The 19,270-nt window shown below is 46.2% G+C and overlaps 1 protein-coding gene across 1 annotated transcript; it reads right to left on the minus strand.

Annotated features, from left to right (window-relative positions):
* Window positions 1-1,257: 1,257 nt before the first annotated feature.
* Window positions 1,258-19,096, minus strand: LOC311311160 (matrix remodeling-associated protein 8-like). Its single transcript, XM_084440811.1, has 12 exons — window positions 18,984-19,096; window positions 15,466-15,492; window positions 13,495-13,803; window positions 13,174-13,275; window positions 12,232-12,362; window positions 10,114-10,293; window positions 9,697-9,844; window positions 3,094-3,252; window positions 2,227-2,257; window positions 2,037-2,119; window positions 1,875-1,952; window positions 1,258-1,629 (listed from the first exon to the last, which is right to left on the minus strand). The coding sequence occupies exons 1-12, from the start codon at window positions 19,033-19,035 to the stop codon at window positions 1,604-1,606; spliced, it is 1,326 nt and encodes a 441-aa protein (XP_084296937.1). The 5' UTR covers window positions 19,036-19,096; the 3' UTR covers window positions 1,258-1,603.
* Window positions 19,097-19,270: the final 174 nt, after the last annotated feature.

Below are 19,270 nucleotides of genomic sequence, written 5' to 3' on the forward strand. Positions count from 1 at the left end.
TGGATGTGCGTCAGCCAAGTCCTTTGACTTGTCGATATTCATGATAATACCTAGCTAGCTCAGGCCTAGTGGGATGCAGACAGATCTGATTCTCTTTCTGATTATAGTATGTACCTCAGAACACATGTTCAAGTGACACTCAACTATGGACCATAGCAGTCCATGATGACTGGTTAATTCAACAGGCCAGATAATGCCCCGTCAAATGATTTGAAAATACTATGACAAGAGGCACTAGCAGATTCTGGCTAGCCTTGGTCATGGCTATGCTTAAACTCTCCTCTAGATGGCGCAAAAGTGCTTTAACACAACAATCTGCCGGAACAAGCCTTTTGGTTGGACCTCCAACCAGGGGGTCTATTTGGCCTTGTGTAAATAAATAGCTTTACCTAGAAGGCTGACTCACAAAAGCATTTACATGATGGAAAACAATATGAGAAGAATAATATTGCTGTTTAACTGCATACAATTGATGATATAGAATAGCCTAGAAATGTCACTGATGGTCAGAACTGACCGTCAGTGGTCGGTTTGTGGGTTCTGGGCTGGTGTGGTTTGCCCTGAGTGGATCGCTGTCAGAGTTTGGAGAAAGTACTTCCCTGAAACACAAAAACACCCTAGCAGAGAGAGAGAGGGAGAGAGAGAGAGAGGGTAACAGAGAGAGAGAGAAAGGGAAAGACAGAGAAAGAGAGAGAGAGAGAGGGGGGTGGGGGGGTGATATACACCGTATGCTCCACGGTCAACACCATCTTATCTCTATTTCTCAGCAGGAACACACTGAGCTCAGCTAGCAACACAGCAGAGACTACAGAGACTAGCAGACCCCCCAGCTAACCAGGAACATAACCCAGCTAACCAGGAACATAACCCAGCTAACCAGGAACATAACCCAGCTAACCATGAACATAACCCAGCTAACCAAGAAGAACCAGGAAGACCACCCACCTAGCCAGGAAGACCCCTCAGCAAACCAGGAAGACCACCCACCTAACCAGGAAGACCACCCAGCTAACCAGGAAGAACCAGGAAGACCACCCAGATAACCAGGAAGACCTTGAAGACCTCCCAGCTAACCAGGAAGACCTCCCTACACATAGGCCACCTAATAGACCAGCCTTAGGGACAGGATAGTATTATCTCTCTCTCTCTCTCTCTCCTTCCCTCTACTACTGGCCTGAACACATCCTCAATCATTCCATCCTCCCCCCATCTGTCTGGTCTTCTAGAGGACAGAGGGAGGGTTGCAGGTCAGGTGTTTGGTATGGAACACAGCCCAGAGGGGGTTTCGTATGGAACCCAGCCCAGATGGGGTTTGGTATGGAACACAGCCCAGAGAGGTGTTTGGTATGGAACACAGCCCAGAGAGGTGTTTGGTATGGAACACAGCCCAGAGAGGGGTTTGGTATGGAACACAGCCCAGATAGGTGTTTGGTATGGAACACAGCCAAGAAAGGTGTTTGGTATGGAACACAGCCCAGAGGGAGGGCCGCAGGTCAGGTATTTGGTATGGAACACAGCCTCTGGTCCAGCCAGTGGCTCCTTCCCCCTCTCTCTCTCTCTCTCTCTCTCTCTCTCTCTCTCTCTCTTTCTCTCTTTCTCTCTCTCACTTCCACATCACCGTCTCCATCTCTGAGAGAGGGAAAAGACAGATAAAAAGAAAGATGAGAAGAGAGAGATGGGAGACAGAATGAAAATGAGACATTAGTAAAGCTTCACCTAATAAAAGTGTCCAAAGCTTAGGTCCATCTTTGCATGAATGCCTGAATGTACTGTATGTACGTGTCTGTGTGTATATGTGCGTGTGTATGTGTGTGTGTATGTGTGCGTGTGTATGTGTGTGTGTGTGTGTATGTGTGCGTGTGTGTGCGCGTTACCTTTATCCAGGTCGATGACTTTAGGCAGAGTGAGTGTGGACATCTGGGCCTTTTCTTTCAGAAGATTGTTCTTGTATTCTGAGACATAGGAGAGAAAGTCACACACGCATTCTCAAATACACACACGCACGCACACGCACACACACAAACACACACCCTCACCCAGTATTGTGTCCTCCTGATTGCATGTCTTCACCTCAGGAACGTCCATCTCTATCTCAGAGCTGGTGTGACTTCTGTTGGACCTGTGACAGGGAGCGAGTTGCAGTACATCACATATGTGTGAGTGCGCGTTCATACTGCATGTGTGTGTGTGTGTGTCTGTGTATGTGTTAATGTGTGTGGTGCTAACCTTTCAGATGTCTGTGGGTAAAACTCCATGCCTGAAACACACAGATATGTTAAGATATCAGTGTAGGACAAGATCTTATGAGATGTTACACACACACACACGCACGCACACACGCACACACACACACACCTTGCTTTTAAAAATACATTTTAACTAAATGTAACTAAAAGCTGGCTCAGCAGAAAATGGAATGGTGCTACCAACGCAGACTCAGAGTGAGCTGTCTCTGAATGTCTCAAGATCAATTCCTGTTGACTAACGTCTGGTGAGTAGCTCTGTGTGTGAATGGGTGAATGAGAGGCCATTGTAAATCACGTTGGATAAATATAAGTGCAGTCCATTTACCATTTACTCTAGCCAGGTTCAGAGTAATACTCACCGAGATAAGGTAGGATCAATTCCATGTCCTATCATTCACACGGGGAAAGTACCATTCTAGGTTACATCTAGGACGCTAGGTCTTCATTAGAATAGCATGAGCCATAGGCTAGCGGACGGCTATGTACAGTACCAACACAGGTCATGCCATACCGTACCGTACATGGATGCTAAAATACATGCTAAATGGACTGTACTTATATAGCACTTTTATCCAAAGCGCTTTACAATGGCCTCTCATTCACACACACACACATTCTCACACCAATGGCGGCAGCTGACATACAAGGTGTTAGCCTGCTCATTGGGAGCAATTTGGGGTTCAGTGTCTTGCTCAAGTACACTTCGACATGTCGTCAGGAGGAGCTGGGATTCGAACCGCTGACCCTGCGGTCATTGGACGATCTGCTCTACCTCCTGAGCTACAGTCACCCGGAGGTAGCTCCCATTGTTACCGTCCAGTCAGTCAGTCATACACAGCCAAGCTACCTCTGCTCTTGCGTCTGCGTGTGATGAGGATGATGATGAGGATGATGAAGGCCAGGAGGAGGAGTGTGGTCAGGACGTAGCCCAGCGGCAGCAGGAAGTGATGTTGCTGATCAGGCAGGATGACGTTGATGACTCGTGGTGCCTCTGCCTTGCCGGTGTCTGAGGGGGAGAAAAATAAGTTAGCATTGTAAATGTTTCCTCCCTTCCTTGCTCCCCGCTTCCATCCTCCTTCCCTTCCTTCCTCCCTCCCTTCCATGTGTTTGGTATAGTACATGGGTATATGTATATGTGTGTATGTGTGTGTTTGGTATAGTATAGTGGTATATGCATACATGTGTATGTTTGGTATAGTATAGTGGTATATGTGTGTGTATGTGTGTGTTTGTTATAGTATAGTGGTGTATGTATGTGTGTGTTTGGTATAGTACAGTGGTATATGTGTGTATGTGTGTGTTTTGTATAGTATAGTGGTATATGTATATGTGTGTATGTGTGTGTTTAGTATACAGTAGTATCGTGGTATATGTGTGTATGTGTGTGTTTGGCATAGTATAGTGGTATATGTGTATGTGTGTATGTGTGTGTTTGGTATAGTATAGTGGTATATGTATGTGTGTATGTGTGTGTTTGGTATAGTATAGTGGTATATGTGTATGTTTGGTATAGTATAGTGGTATATGTAAATGTGTGTGTTTGGTATAGTATAGTGGTATATGTGTATGTGTATGTTTGGTATAGTATAGTGGTATATGTATGTGTGTGTTTGGTATAGTATAGTGGTATATGTGTATGTGTGTGTTTGGTATAGTATAGTGGTATATGTGTATGTGTGTGTTTGGTATAGTATAGTGGTATATGTGTATGTGTGTGTTTGGTATAGTATAGTGGTATATGCAAATGTGTGTATGTTTGTGTTGGTTTGGGGTGGCAGACTAGATGGAGAGCTGGTGGATCTGAAGGTGACATAAGGAATTCTTCCAAATTGGAAACTACAGTGCCCCTGGCTCCGTCGTGGTCTATCGATCGATCGTTCGATGTACAGTATCTATATAAAACTGACATTTTGGCTCCTGAGCCCAAGTCCAATTGAATGGAGGTGAATGGGCGGCCGTGTTCGGGCGGCTCTGTGGAACCCCCCTCGGGTCAGAGTCAGCCAGGGGCGGTTCTGTGCACTTGGGACTCTACCCCGGCTCACCCCAGTCCAAACCCTGTGTCTCTAGTGCCCCCACCTGGGAGCTGGCTTTGCTCAAAGTTTGCACGCATACATGCATGTAAGCAGGACATGTTTAGTATTGCTGCGCTGGTTAAGTCAAGCCCTTTCTGCCGGTCCAAACCGTGTGTCTCTGTGACCTTCCCACTTGGAGATATGGCCGTTTCAATCCCCCACAGCTCCCTCTGGTGGCTAGGCGTTGAAGTGCATGGTCGACCCTACATACCCCTACGCTTTCTGCCATTTAGTAGAGCTACTCTCTCTCCTCTTTGTCAGCAAGTGTGTGTGTGTGTGTGTGTGTGTGTGTGTGTGTTTGTGTCCGTGTGTGATGGTTCAGCTCTGCTCCTTGTCAAACATACAGTAAAGATTTAAGAGTTTTCCACAGTTGTATACCACCACCATCAGACTGGCAGCAGTAGCCGTGGTGAGTTCTGATGAGTGGTGAGAAGTGAGCCACTGGAAAGGCTGGTTTCCTTCACGCTCAGTCTAAACGAGCAGGACTGGAGGCAGCTGGGTAGCGTTGAGCCAGCGTCTCAGAGCCAAAATGAGTTCCAGACCTGAAGTCATGCTGTGATTTACTTTTCCTGGCAGTCCAACACAGAGAGGGGGATAGCAGGAGGGGAGAGAGAAGGAGGGAGGAGAAGGATGGAGGGAGGGATGGGAGGAGTGAGGAGAGCCAAGGAAGAGAAGGGGACATTTGTGGTTTCTGTTCTCCGGAGGCCTGCCTCACACAGTTGATCTAACACAGACCCAACACAAACATGCACACAAACACACACACACAATGCGGAACTGTGGGATCCTGTGCTGTGTGTGTGTGTGTGTGTGTGTATGTGTGTGTGTGTGTGTGTGTGGACCCTGACAGATCACTTCCCCCCTCAGTCTTAACTACACTGAGACATGGGTATAATGTGAGGGAGGGAGGGGGGGAAGGAGGGGGGGAGGGAGGGAGGGGGGGGGGTGACCTACATCTCCCACTCTCCCTCACAAAGCCACCTCTACATACTGTGGCTTTCTCTCTCCCCCTCCCTCTCTCCCCCCCTCTCCCTCAATCTCTCTCTCCATCTCTCTCTCCAGCTGTTGTACAGATGAAGCATGAAGCCAACTTCCTGTTCTTGTCGATAAACAACTAAAAAGAGAGAAAGAAGACACAAGGGAATGAGAAAGAGAGATGGAGAGTTAGTGTGAAAAAGAGAGAGAAAGAGAGAAAGTAAGAAAGACAGAGATATGGTGCCTGGTCAGAATTAATATGGAGATCAACAGAACTGAGATTTTCACAGGAGGAGAGAGGAAAAATAGATATAGAGAGAGGGGGAGAGAGAGAGAGGGAGAGGGAGAGAATGAAAAACTGCTGTGACTCCCTCAGAATGTTCTGTCTGGGCCAAAGTCAACAGCTGAGCAGACAGGGCTGGATCAGAGGGTAGCTAGCTACCAGGGCGCCACACAAGGAAACAGAGTGCTACTGCCTGTGTGTGTGTGTGTGTGTGTGTGTGTGTGTGTGTGTGTGTGTGTGCACGAGCGCGCTTGTGCGTTTGTGTGTGCGAGTGTGCATGCGTGCGTGCAAGAGAGGGATAGCTTGAGGATTTTCTTCAATAGACAATAATGGATGACACCTATCTAACCTGTGAATGCTAGATTTAATTTAACTATCTAGATGTGAATAAAGAGTAAAAAGATTTGCAGAGGTTCGATCAAAAAACTAAAAAAAATGGTTCTTTATTCCAAAAATACATGCAGTTGCAACTGGGCTCTTGGCAAGAAAACAAAGAGAGAGATTCTCCCAAGAACTGAGCTTTTAATCTTGGGCACAGCTCTATATTCAAAGCTAGGACTGGGTATGACATTCATAGAAGCTGATTGGCTAACACATAATTTGCACGTCATCAACAATGGCAAACAAAACAAGGTTAAGAGTGTAATTTTGTGTAGTTGTGTAGTTTTGGTGCAATTATAGCAACCAAAAACAATGACACAATAGGAGACCACAGTTCAGTAAACACTAGTAATATAAACTGGGCCTGGAGAGGTCATTTAATCTACTCCCTAGAGGGGTTATCCTATAATAAACCACAAAATGCCCAGAGCAGGGGTCTGTTCTTACAAGCTTCAAAGAGAATGAAAACACCAGACACAGGGGTCAGTAGGTTGAAGCAGGATGGGCAAGACAGTAAAGCAGTAAAGAAAAACAGCTGAAACTCATCTCTCTGCTAAGCACATAATTTCTATCACAAACCCAGCCAGCGATATTGACAACACTACTACTGTATATAGAACTGTATTGAGCAGACTGGATACCAGGATGAGAAGGAGATAGAAAGCTAGTCCTGTACTGTCTGGTTAGCATGGTGAGTATGATAACCAGTCACTGGATCACCAGCTGCTGTGGTATAGTGTAGTTAGTTTTAAATTACCGGACCTGGGGGGGGGGGGGGGGGGGGTCTTTATTCCGCCACACGCTGACACACACATTAGGCTACATATCGTAAGCGACGACACGGCACACAGCACACACACATGCAACTTTCGGGAGCCGTCGGTGGAAATTGTTGTTCCATCGTTCATGGTGCCTGGGGACCAGGTTCAAGTGCTCAGTGCGGGTCCTGGTCAGGGACTGGACTGAAGAGCCTCTGTTCTTCTGCATGTTTTTCATATTGGGTTCTTTTGGGAGGAAACCCTTGCGAACATGGGGAGAACATGCAAACTCCGCACAGAAAGGCCCGGAGACCATCTTGTTGTGAGGCGTCAGTACAAGGTACTGCACCACCATGCACATTAGCATGTCTGTATGGTGCTGTATAATGTGTGGTACAGTGTAGTTAGTTTTAGCCTGGCTGTGTGGTACTGTGTCATGTGTGTAGGTCTGGGAAGGGGGAGTAGGGGGTTAAGGGTTAAGGACAGCGTTAGGTTACAGTTAAATATGTGATATGTTATCCAGCTAACTGAGGTTAGAGGAACTCTGGATTCTGAGAAGACACACGCACACGCACACGCACACACACACAGAAACACAACAAAGGGAGGACTTGGCTCCTGTCATTAACATTTCTCAAGCACCTAAATGACTTTCCCACATTCACCCATTAGTGGCTTTGCAATAGTACCAACTCATAATACTCTCTCTCTCTCTCTCTCTCTCTCTCTGTCACACACACACACACACACACACACACACACGCACAAACACACACACACACGCTCTCATTCTCCAAGAATCTGAGCTAGTCTGGAATGCCCAGTGCCCACCCCTCTTCCAGTAGGTCTGTTCTCTCTCTGCACAAAACAGGGAGGAGGAGAGGAGAAGACGGGAGGAAGTGGGAAAGAATGTGCAGCATTAAAGAGATAGAGAGAAAGAGAGAGAGAAAGAGAGAGAGAGAAAGAAGGAGAAAAACAGGAGGTGAGGGAGCTCTGTGGAGAACAGACAGACTAAATCAGTGAGGACAAAACCAGATCCTCCGACTGACCTCAGAAACACTCCTTCATACACACACACACACACGTCACACACACACAAAAACGCACACGCACAAACACAAAGGGTAGGTAGAGATGTAGTGGATTCTCAGGGAAGGTAGAGAGGTGGTTTAGAAGGTTGGTGAGGGTTGGGGTGAGAGGGGGGCTTGGAGGGGGTGTGTATAGTATGGTTGAGGTTTGAACGGCTGAGAGGGGGTGAGGGTGGTTTAATGGTCTCAGTATGGGTGAGGTTTGGAGGACTGGGAGGGTCTGGGGGGGGGGGGGGTGAGGGTGGTTTAATGGTCTCAGTATGGGTGAGGTTTGGAGGACTGGGAGGGTCTAGGAGGGGGGCTGACGGTGGTTTAGAGGTCTGGCGACAGAGAAGCTGACAATGCAGGAAGAACTGCTCATGAAAACAAATATAATCCTCTAAGAAGAACTTGGTTTCTTCCCCCTCCTCTTTTCTCCTCCTCCACGCTCTCGACTTTGGAGAAGGAGTCAGAGCCCACGATGTTTGAGGACAGGGGTTGAGGGAATGAAGGGAGACAGCAGATGGGAGTTCTATTTGCTGCCACTCAGCTACTGTACACACGCCAAAGCCCAATCTATGCTTCGTCGCTCAAAACTTTTGAAACCGTCGAAGGTAGTTTTGTGTTTATATGTGTGGTATTTATTCAGTTTGGGTAATCTCACGTCCTCTAGTGCTAGCTCACGTTATGAAAAAGATGGCGGCCATTTGACTGCTGTAGTCCAGTTTCAATAACATTGACCTCTGAGCCAACTAAGGGCTTTGAAATTCACAAAACCCATCTTCAAGTATGTATTTTAACTTTTTATAACAAAACATACTCTAGTCTGGTAGTCTCTGTTAAACACATACCTCATTTTCAGCAATTTCGCGAATCCCATTAATTTCTCCCATAACTCAGAACCAAATGGTGGGGATGCTAACTTTTCAGCCTACAATATGATGACATCACCTTACCAGTGCAAGCTGATAAAGTAGCTGGCAAGCCATTCCTCTGTCATCTCTGCTAAAACTGCAAGCTGCCTGGTTGGCAGGCTAAGCTAAAACTAAAACCAAGTTAGCTAACAGTAGCTATTTATACTGTTAACTAGCTAATACATCCATGACCCAGATCACCAACCGACAGGCGAACAGCACTTGCAAGCTAACATTAGCTAGTTAGTGGACTAGCTTTAAGTTAGCTAGCTAGCTAGCTAACTAATTACAATTCATAACATGACATTAGTAGCTAATGTTACAATGTTGGCTGTAGGGACAGATGCTATGTACAAATCACAGACATCCTGAAATATTGAAAGTGCATTTCCTTGCCCATTTCTCTCATTCATGCCCTACGAAGCCATCGTATTGTAACAACGTCAAAAAGGCCATGAAGACATTGTTAGTTCTTCGCACTTGTGTATTTATTAAACAGAAAATACACAATAAAACGCTCTCGGGGTTAGACACAAGAGGGCAGGGAAGAGACACCAGAGAGAGAGACATGCCCCGACAGAACCTTCAACAAACAGGGCCACTCCCCCTGGCTGTTCCCCCAATAGGACCCCTGTCCCTGCTAGGTGGCTACAGTATCAAGGAAACACTACTGAGTCTAATAAAACATTCATGACAAACAGACATCAGCTAATTTCTCATCAATGATTAAGGGGTCCACGTTTGCAAAACTGCGATTCTTTGTCAGAATATCAACGGACACCAGTGACCACTGAGTGAGTTTCCTGTCTTTGAAAACAAGAGTTGATGGTGTTTTTGAGGGATTTTGTCTATGCACCTATGGATGGAGTGTGTTAGCAGCGACAGGCTATGTCAGCCGTTGTATACAGTATGATCATAAATAACCTTATAACATGGCTTATAATGCTAAATTCCGAACCTGTCCTTTAATGTTTGTGTGTGTGTGTTATAAACACCTCACCTTTATCTTCACTGGGCATGGCTCTGGGTGGTAGGGTGGGCTGGGGCTGGGCCTGGGGTGGTCCGACAGTGAGCTGAAACTCTCGTCTTTCGTGTAGACCACAGTAGTGGTGGTGTAGGTGGCAGGAGTAGACCCCCTGGTCCCCCGGCTGTAGACCACACACACAGACACACACACACACAGACACACACACACACACACACACACACACACACACACACACACACACACACACACACACACACACACACACACAGTATACACAGTTACACACTGGCTAACTAGAAATTGAAGGTTATTATCACTGATTAAAGGGTCTCTATTCTCTTTGATTAAACGTGCTGTCTCTAATACTCACACGCACGTACACACACACAGACACACACAAACACACACACACTCCCAGTGTGAACAGACCTGCAGATGGGAGATGGTCAGGGAGAAGTCTCCCTGTGAGAAGGCGTCGGAGCTGATGTTCATCTTCCTCTGGAGAAACAGGGGTCCGTAGCTGCGCTGCTCCCCGGAGGCGTACAGGTCCACCAGCCGGTCCGCACGGTCACGACCAACACCTTGGGCATGGCGGTCCCAGTGGACCACCTGAGAGAGAGGGAGAGAGAGAGGGGGGTGGGAGAGAGAGAGAGATGTAACAGTAGATCTATGTTGAGGGCATTCCCAGGGTGGGATTTGAACCCACGTTCTTATGAGCTCTTCCGATTGCGAGGCGGACTCGCTGACAGTTGGGTCAATAGGGACGTCCCTCTTGGTGCTCCTTTGAGGAGTGAGTTTACCAGAGAGATGGCCATGACCAGCACCCAGGGGCCAGCGGGGCCAGTGGACCACCTGACCACCAGGCACAGCAGTTAGTTGGAAGTGCGGCTGTGGCTCAGGAGGTAGAGCGGGTCGTCCAATGATCGTAAGGTCGGCAGTTCAAATCCCGGCTCCTCCTGACGACATGTCGAAGTGTCCTTGGGCAAGACACTGAACCTCAAATTGCTCCCAATGAGCAGGCTAGAACTTTGCATGGCAACTGCTGCCATTGGTGTGTGAATGGGTGAATGAGAGGCCTTCATTGTAAAGCACTTTGGATAAAAGCACTATATAAGTGCAGTCCTTTTACCAAGTGGTAACATTTCAACCACATTCAGAGGAACAGAATAGCACTCACCTACGTTTAGTATGGATAAGGCATTAATCTCCTTAAAGGAGTAGTTTGGTATTTAGCATCATTCTTAGTATAAGGTTATTTATGATCATATACAATGGTCCATATAGTTGTAGTTAGTTTTTAGTGCTATAGGTAAGTAGTAGGGGTGTACCCGAATACAGATACTGTATGTTATTTGGAAAGGCACAGATAATGCCTTGGAAACAGATATTTTTTCTATCCAAAGTTACTCGTTATTATTCGGAGGGGAAAACATCATGCGCATCATTAAAAACAAAACATGCGCATTAGCGTCATGCGTCAAACACATGTGCATTAGCCTATTGTTGATGTTGATGAGTGAATCAGAAAATGCCGCGCTAATCTGATGAGACCACTGACAATGCCTACAGTGAGGCGGTAAAAGAGGACACATTTTCACTCACCCGTTGGCAGATAAAGTTGGAAGGTCAAACAGCAAATTTCTTAATTCAGCTAATGTTAGCTGGTCATTACGTTTTGGTAGGTATGGATTTGAAAGTGCGTTCCATTGGCAGACTTTACGTCCATTGCAGTAACATTTTGGAAAAAAAACATGGCTTAATCCAAAACGTATTGTCAACTAGACAATAACTTCAAAAATAGGCTACACTCAGTCTGAGACGAAATGTGGCTTGTGGATATTTACTACATATGTGGCACAGCTGCTAAGTTTAAAAAAAAACATTGCACATTTAGCAGCGCACTTCATTCATGTCCAAACTCCATTTTGATCGTTTCATGTTGTCTTGACTCTGAGAGCGAAAGTTGCTAGTCATGTGACAGCTGGCATCTGAAATGGTAGCACAGCGCCATCTACTGTTGTATTTGACAGTTGTTTTCCATCACATCCCAGTTGAGTTGAACAGAATTATCAACTCGTTGAACTCCATTGAGAACTTGAATTTAGAATGAACAATCTTTTAGTGGGCGGACTTGAACATGGAAATATATTTCAGAACTAATTATACAGTATGACTGTATGTCAATATTAAATAAATTTGATGCTTTGAATGCTCAAACATTGCATTGCCAATGAATATTAAGTTATTAGAAAATATGAATTAACACAACATCCGGTATAAACTATGCCCACTTCCATTTTCTGCCCAAATACAAATACGAATACAGATAGTTCTGTTGATAGAGATCCATTGTGTACTTAGCTGTGACATGAGCAATGAGCATTAATATCTACAATATCACAATATGCCAAATCTGTCAAAAATGTTATATGGACCATTATATATGATCATAAATAACCTTATAACAGGCTAAATACCAAATTACGCTTTTAACTGAGCTTTTAAAAACAGACAAAAACACACACACACACACACACACACACACACCTGCTGCTCCTCCTCGCTGCCCCCCTCTGTCCACACAGTCCTACGATTCACACACGGCAACACCACCGTGCTGCCTAGCAACACCACGTACACCGCCTTCTGACCGTCCCAGAACCGCTGCTCCTTACGACCTGAAACACAGAGAGAGAGAGACAGAGAGAGAGAGAGAGACATAGAAAGAGAGAGAGACATAGAGAGAGAGGGAGACATAGAGAGAGAGAGAGAGACATAGAGAGAGAGAGAGACAGAGAGAGACATAGAAAGAGAGAGAGAGAGACAGAGAGAGAGACATAGAAAGAGAGAGAGAGACATAGAAAGAGAGAGAGAGAGACATAGAAAGAGAGAGAGAGACAGAGAGAGAGACATAGAGAGAGTGTTCTTAATTTGCACTCTGTTTTTATCATTTTTATTCTTTAAATCTTTAAATTTTTATTGCTATAAATTGTATTGTTTCTTTTAAATCTGTTGTCACTGTGTTTATGTTTTTATCCTTCTCCTTTTATGTAAAGCATAATGTGCTACATTGATTTGTATGGTGCTATATAAATAAAATGACATTGACATTGACAATAACCATCACTACTGTTTGACCATAGAGAGAGAGGATGTTAGGACCACAACTCAACCACAACCATCACTACGACCACATAGAGAGAGAGAGAGAGAGAGAGAGAGAGAGAGAGAGAGAGAGAGAGAGAGAGAGAGAGAGAGAAAGAAAGAAAGAAAGAAAGAAAGAAAGAAAGAAAGAAAAAAAGAAAGAAAGAAAGAAAGAAAGAAAGAGAAAGAGAGAGGGAGGGAGGGAGAGAGAGGGTTAGGACCACAACACAACATCACAACCACAACCATCACTTAAGTATGACCATAGAGAGAGAGAGAGAGAGAGAGAGAGAGAGAGAGAGGGAGAGGGTTAGGACCACAACAATGTGTGGTAGTGGAACTCACGGGACTTGGTGACGTTAAGCTGTATTCTGACAGTGTCATACAGGTGGCAGTAGTGATGGTGCAGGTTACAGGAGTACAGGCCTCTGTCAGTCCTCGCTATATCTGCACACACACACACACACACACAACACGCGCACGCGCACACACACACACACACACACACACAACACGCGCACGCGCACACACACACACACACACACACACACACACACACACAACGAGTAAGAACAAGCTGACACAATGTCCGTCCAATTGTGACCGGCTTAACCTACGGTACACAGGCAGGGCTCAGCAGATCACAGCCCCCCTCTGACCCCTCACCTCTGATGACCAGGGAGAAGTTGCCGTCGTTGAAAGCTGATTGGCTGAGGCTGACCCTGCCCTGGTTGTAGGAGTTGTAGATGCGCTGGTCGCCGGCAGAGAACATGTCCGCCACCCTCTCCATGGCGTAGTCCGGGCCGGGCCGGTACAGGTCCCAGTGGACCACCCTCTGCCTGTCCCTCAGCCTGTCCCTGGTCCACACCATCCTCCCGCTCACACACTGCAGTACCACCCTGGAGCCAGCGGGGGCGCTCACGTTGCTGCCGGCTACCACCACACTGCTGCTGCTGCTGTCTGGCTGGGCTGGGACTGGGGGGGGCGGGGGGGGCGGGGGGAGAGAGAGAGAGAGAGAGAGAGAGAGAGGACGGGAATACATTCATATACACTGTAGGAGCCAAAATTCTTATGTTCTAATTTGTTAAAATTGCATCTTTGTTGCCCCATTATATACTTAGATTAGATGTGCAGTTTGTTAAATAATTTGTGCATTGTGTTTATTACATTGGTTTATTGTTGGGTTTATTATTATTTATGAAGTCTCCGACGTACTTCAGGCGAGACACGGATGTCAACGCCGGGCTAATCGGCAGAGGCTAATCAGTCACACCCCGTATGACGCTACCCACCAGCTGACTGTCAGCTGTCATAGCATTGGTTCAGCTCGCTAGAGCACATGTATTTAAGCTCTCAAAACACGTCATTGCTCGCTCTTGCCATTACTGCTGATCGCTCGTATCTGCGCGCTCGCTGCTTCCGCGTTCTCTGCTCTGTGTCCGCTCTGCCATTACTGCTGATCGCTCGTATCTGAGCGCTCGCTGCTTCCGCGTTCTCTTCTCTGCGTCCGCTCTGCCATTACTGCTGATCGCTTGTATCTGCGTGCTCGCCCCACCTCCTCCCCTGCTCCGCCTGTGTTCTGTCGATGTCGTCTCTGTTGTCGTCGTTGCTCTCTGTTCCGGGGGTATTGCTGCTTTCTTCTGGTATTCCACTATGCGTCGGCTAGTGGAAGCCGGGGAATTACACTAGCTTAGTCTCTGTGGCGCTCCGTGGTGATCGTGGGCCGAAACATCTCCGAAGGGCCATCCAGCGGTCCCTCCGGTCACCATGGAGGCAGAGACACTAGGCTGTATCTCCTTCGGACTCCATGAAGCGCTGGCCCGTGGAGGCCAGGGACTATAATGTACAGCAGTCCTCCTGTGGCGCTCTTTGACGGTCTTAGTGGGCTGAGTTACCTCCGAGCGTCTTCCCGATCGCGGCCCACTCTGATCGTCATAGAGGCAGGGGGCTAGATGCCGTTCCCTCTTCCGGCCCGGCACTCTGGGCCAAGCGGCCCAGAGGGGGGGAACATCTAGATTGCCGCTTTCCACATGCGTGGAAGGCAGGGGGCCCCCCGAACAGATCACACCGCCAAAATTCATATGCGTAAAAATTAATATGCTGTACATATTATTGCATGCTAATAAATGGGTCAATTTTGACTAAAGTGATCTCAACTGAAGTATTAATTTGGATACTAAATATGGACACTCCATGTCCTGCCTGGGTATACACCCTTTTTTCCATGTTCCCCCGTTACCACTCCTATAACATGGCACTCAATCAGAGCTCAGTCAGGCCTCAGGTAAGAGCGGTACTGTATCAAACAGTTATTGACCGGGCTTGATTGCTAAGAAATCAGATTGTTTGGGGGCTTAGAATCATATGTATTTATAGTTACAGCTATTGGAGCTGTTGTAATCAAATAGTTTGCTTTCAAAATGAACTTTGTTGGATCCTTCATTCTTTTGTTGGGCTTACAATCACGAGCGTGTCTAACTGCAAGCATCATACCTGGAGCCTCAAGGCAAGTTTGGGTTTGTAGTATTGCCTTTATATAGTAGTGCAGGCTGGTTATGACATGTACAGTAGTGCAGGCTGGTTATAAAGCTTATACAGCCACACCCTGTAGTAGTAGAACAGGAAGAGAATTCTCACCAGTAATGAAGAGGAAGGCTGCAGGGACTGCAACAGAAATATGAGATAATCAATTACACAGATGCTATGCACACCGTCTGATTCTGTCATGCCAAATAGTGTCCGGGGTAATGGTAAATGGACTGCATTTATATAGCGCTTTTATCCAAAGCGCTTTGCAATGGCCTCTCATTCACCCATTCACACAACAATGGTGGCAGCTGCCATGTAAGGTGCTAACCTGCTCATTGGGAGCAATTTGAGGTTCAGTGTCTTGCTCAAGGACAGGAGGAGACGGTGTTCAAACCGCCGACCCTGTGATCTTTGGATGATCTGCTCTACCTCCTGAATCACACCTGCCCGGGTTAGAAGTCTAATTTTCTAATAACATTTTAGCTTGCTAGCTACTGTAGCTTGTCTGAAGTTAGTAACTTTTGACTTACTGTAGTTAGTAAACATAGTATCAATGTTTCTAATTCTATAAAACGTATAAGTCTAAAATCTTGTCCACGAACGTTAGCTACTGTAGCTACTTGGGAGCTCGTAGCTAATGTTGGGAGCTAGCTTGCTGGCTAATGTTTGTGGACGACATTAGTAGCTAATGTTCACGGATGAGATTTTTCCATACTCTAGATGTATTTTTCATTCAAATTAATTAGAAATGTTGATATCTTTACTGTATATGTTTTCACTATTTGGCATGACGATTCCCCTCATACCATCCTGAGACCCAATATCTAACACCGTCTGACGGCCCTGGACATGACCAGACATGGGAGAGACTGTGCTGCACAGCTGTCGTACTCTGGCAAAGGAGAGGAGAGACTGGAGGGAGGGAGGGAGAGAGGGAGAGGAGTGGAGGGAGGGTGGGAGGTAGAAAGAGGGAACAGCCCTCCATATCTGATTCTGCAAAGCCCAACACATTTTCTATTTGGCAAATCCCATCTGAATGAGCTTGGTTTGACTAACGTTAGCAGGCTATCCAGCTAGCTATCCACGTACTATTGTGTACAATGGTAGAGTGAAAAATAGAACGCGACAAATCTGATAAATTTGCACGACAGAAAAAGACTTATCTGTTGACATAGCCAGGAAGCAGCAACATGGGGCGTGTGCATCATGGGAACTGTAGTCAGTTTACACCCAACGTTCCCAAAACCGTTGTAAAACATAAAAATAGCTTGCAAAAGCTAGCCCAATTAATGATATTCCCACTATTTCTTTCTTTCTTTCTTATTCTCCCCAATGTTTGGCCCTTAACTACTTCATACTTTGTGCTAGAAACTTCATTCAAACTTTAAAATGTTCGGGATGTTTAGCTGTTTCACACATCTATTCAGATTTTTGATATTTTTTATATTTTTTTAGTCATTTAACTTTTAATAGTAGTTTAGTAGTTTAGTAGTTTTAATAGTAGTTTAGTTTACCATTGAAATTGCTGGTAGAATGTTAACTTGATCTTTTCAGTGGTGGCAAATATTCACGATTTATGAGCGCAACATCGCAGGTTTGCGTCTCGCCTGAACAGTCTCTATACCTAGCCAGCGCAGCCGTCTCTAACCACTGTCAGGACACAGGTAGTCTCAACGCCAGACCCATGAGAGTTCTTTCGCTGATACACTACGTAAACTATGCTAACTACGTTACTGCATGCTGCAGATCTCTCTATGGGTCTGGGACACTTCATGCAAAAATCTGGTGCTCAAATCCTGGCAATTCATTGCTTTCGCAGGAATCCCTGCGAAACCAATCAGTAATGACTTTAGGGAGGGTGTAACCTGGGCTAGCGTCTCTCATTTGCTGCTACGACCTGTCACTCTTTCCATTTTGAGCTGTCGATTCGCCCTCAGAACACCAGCTTGAGCGGCGAAGTGGCACAGACTCTGCGGAGCCCAGCTATTCAACTTAATTTGTCTGTCTGGAGAGAGACTACAGGAGAGACCCAAGAACCAGAGCCTGGCTTATGTGCGTGGCTGGCTTGTTTCTGTTCAGGACTGGTAGGACGGAAGCTAGTCATGCCACTGAAATAGCTGTGAATTGAAATGACATGAAATAATGTCTGATAAATTAAGATAGGTCTTGTTGCCTGGACACATCATTTCCAATGCTTCCAATGCTAATCCAGCACAATAAGAGCGGGATAGCCAGTTAGCTCATGAGCTCACAACCACTAGCAGCAGCTTCCATAACATTAATGGTAGCGGTCAGTGGCTAAAGCAGTTACACTGATGATTACTGTAGCGTTAGCTATTTTGCTGCAATTGGTTCAACTTCTGTTTCTGGACAAAAGGCATAACCTGCTGTAGGCCTATGTACTTCCCTTTAGGTGGTGAAGAAAGTAGACGGTAATCTCCGAGAATGTCCTGCGTGGGAGTCCAATGCTATGACCACTACTCTACTTGTGGAATTTAGGGATAAAAAGGTTGGAGTGAAAGGATGAACGTGTGGATGTTTGGGGTAGCTATAGTCCCATAAAGTCATCCCCATCGGGTCTTGAACCCCGGTCTCGCGGGTGGGAGTCCAATGCTCTGACCACTACTCTACTTGTGCAGTGGAGATCGGCAGCTTGATTTTGATGTCCTTCCTCCATTCCCTAGTGTGGGTTGGGGTTAGAATAAGGATTGGGGTTGGGACAGGATGTGATCCATAAGGCAAGGGGTAAAGGTTGGAGTGAAAGGATGAACATGTGGAGGTTTGGGGTATAGTCCCATAAAGTCATCCCCACCGGGTCTTCATCCCCGGTTTCCTGGGTGGGAGTCCAATGCTCTCATCACTACTCTACTTGTGCAGTGGAGATCGGCGGCTTGATTTTGGTGTGCTTCTTGATTTCGGTGTACTGGGACTACTGCCTCTTGTGGTACCAACAGAGAGATGCAGGCCAACATTGTCGGGAGTAACGGAGTAAAGGAGGGATTGATAATCCGACAAACGCTATACTAGGTGTTCTGGCTTCCAGCCACCCACAAAAAACAATAAGTAAAAAAAAAAAAAAAAACTCTTGGTATCTCCTATGTGTTTTGTTTTGTTTTTTAAGAGTAATTTCTCTAGCACGTCTTCTGGTGGCACCTGTTCCAATTGAAGGTTTACCTGACCATGACTGGGATGTAGCCTACAGTAGGCTAGCCTACAGTTGGTTCACTGACTCTACAGCTGTATTTGGTTACTCTGCTAAATGACCAAACTGTGAAAGTAATGAGGCTGTGATCAGAATAGAGGAATGAAGGCTAGCAGGCAAGGCCGAGGGAAGGAAGAAATTGTGTAGGCTACGTGTGTAAACATGTTTCGCATGCCAATAAAGCCCCTTTGATTTGAATTGAACTGAAAGAGCGAGAGAGAGAGAGAGAGAGAGAGAGACCACATTAGGAAATAACACGGGGAACTGCCTTTATAAACCATAAAACAGAACATCAAAACACACACGCACACACACACGCGCGCGCACACACGCGCGCGCGCACACACACACACACACACACACACACACACACACTGGCCACAACAATTAAGTAAATTTTTCAAACTAAACAAAAGTTACTCACTGATGGACCAGAGAAGGTATTGCCCAATGAAGTCCATTGAGAGAATCTTCATTTCAAAGCTGGCGGATAGGCTACAAGCATCTGGTCACTTTCACCCAGACAATGTGCTGCCGGCCGCTCATCCGTAAGCTGTTCATCTACCAGCGACAACAGCGGGAGTGTGAAGGAATTGATGAACCACGTTCAGGGCAACTGCACCGACACGGAGCAGAAACAGTAACAAAGCTTCCTCGGACTGCCTCTCGACGCCCACCCCCGGTGCTGAAACCCAACTCCGCCCCACAGCC

This window comes from Borostomias antarcticus (genome assembly GCF_949987555.1).
Source record: "Borostomias antarcticus genome assembly, chromosome: 7".
NCBI lineage: Eukaryota > Metazoa > Chordata > Actinopteri > Stomiiformes > Stomiidae > Borostomias > Borostomias antarcticus.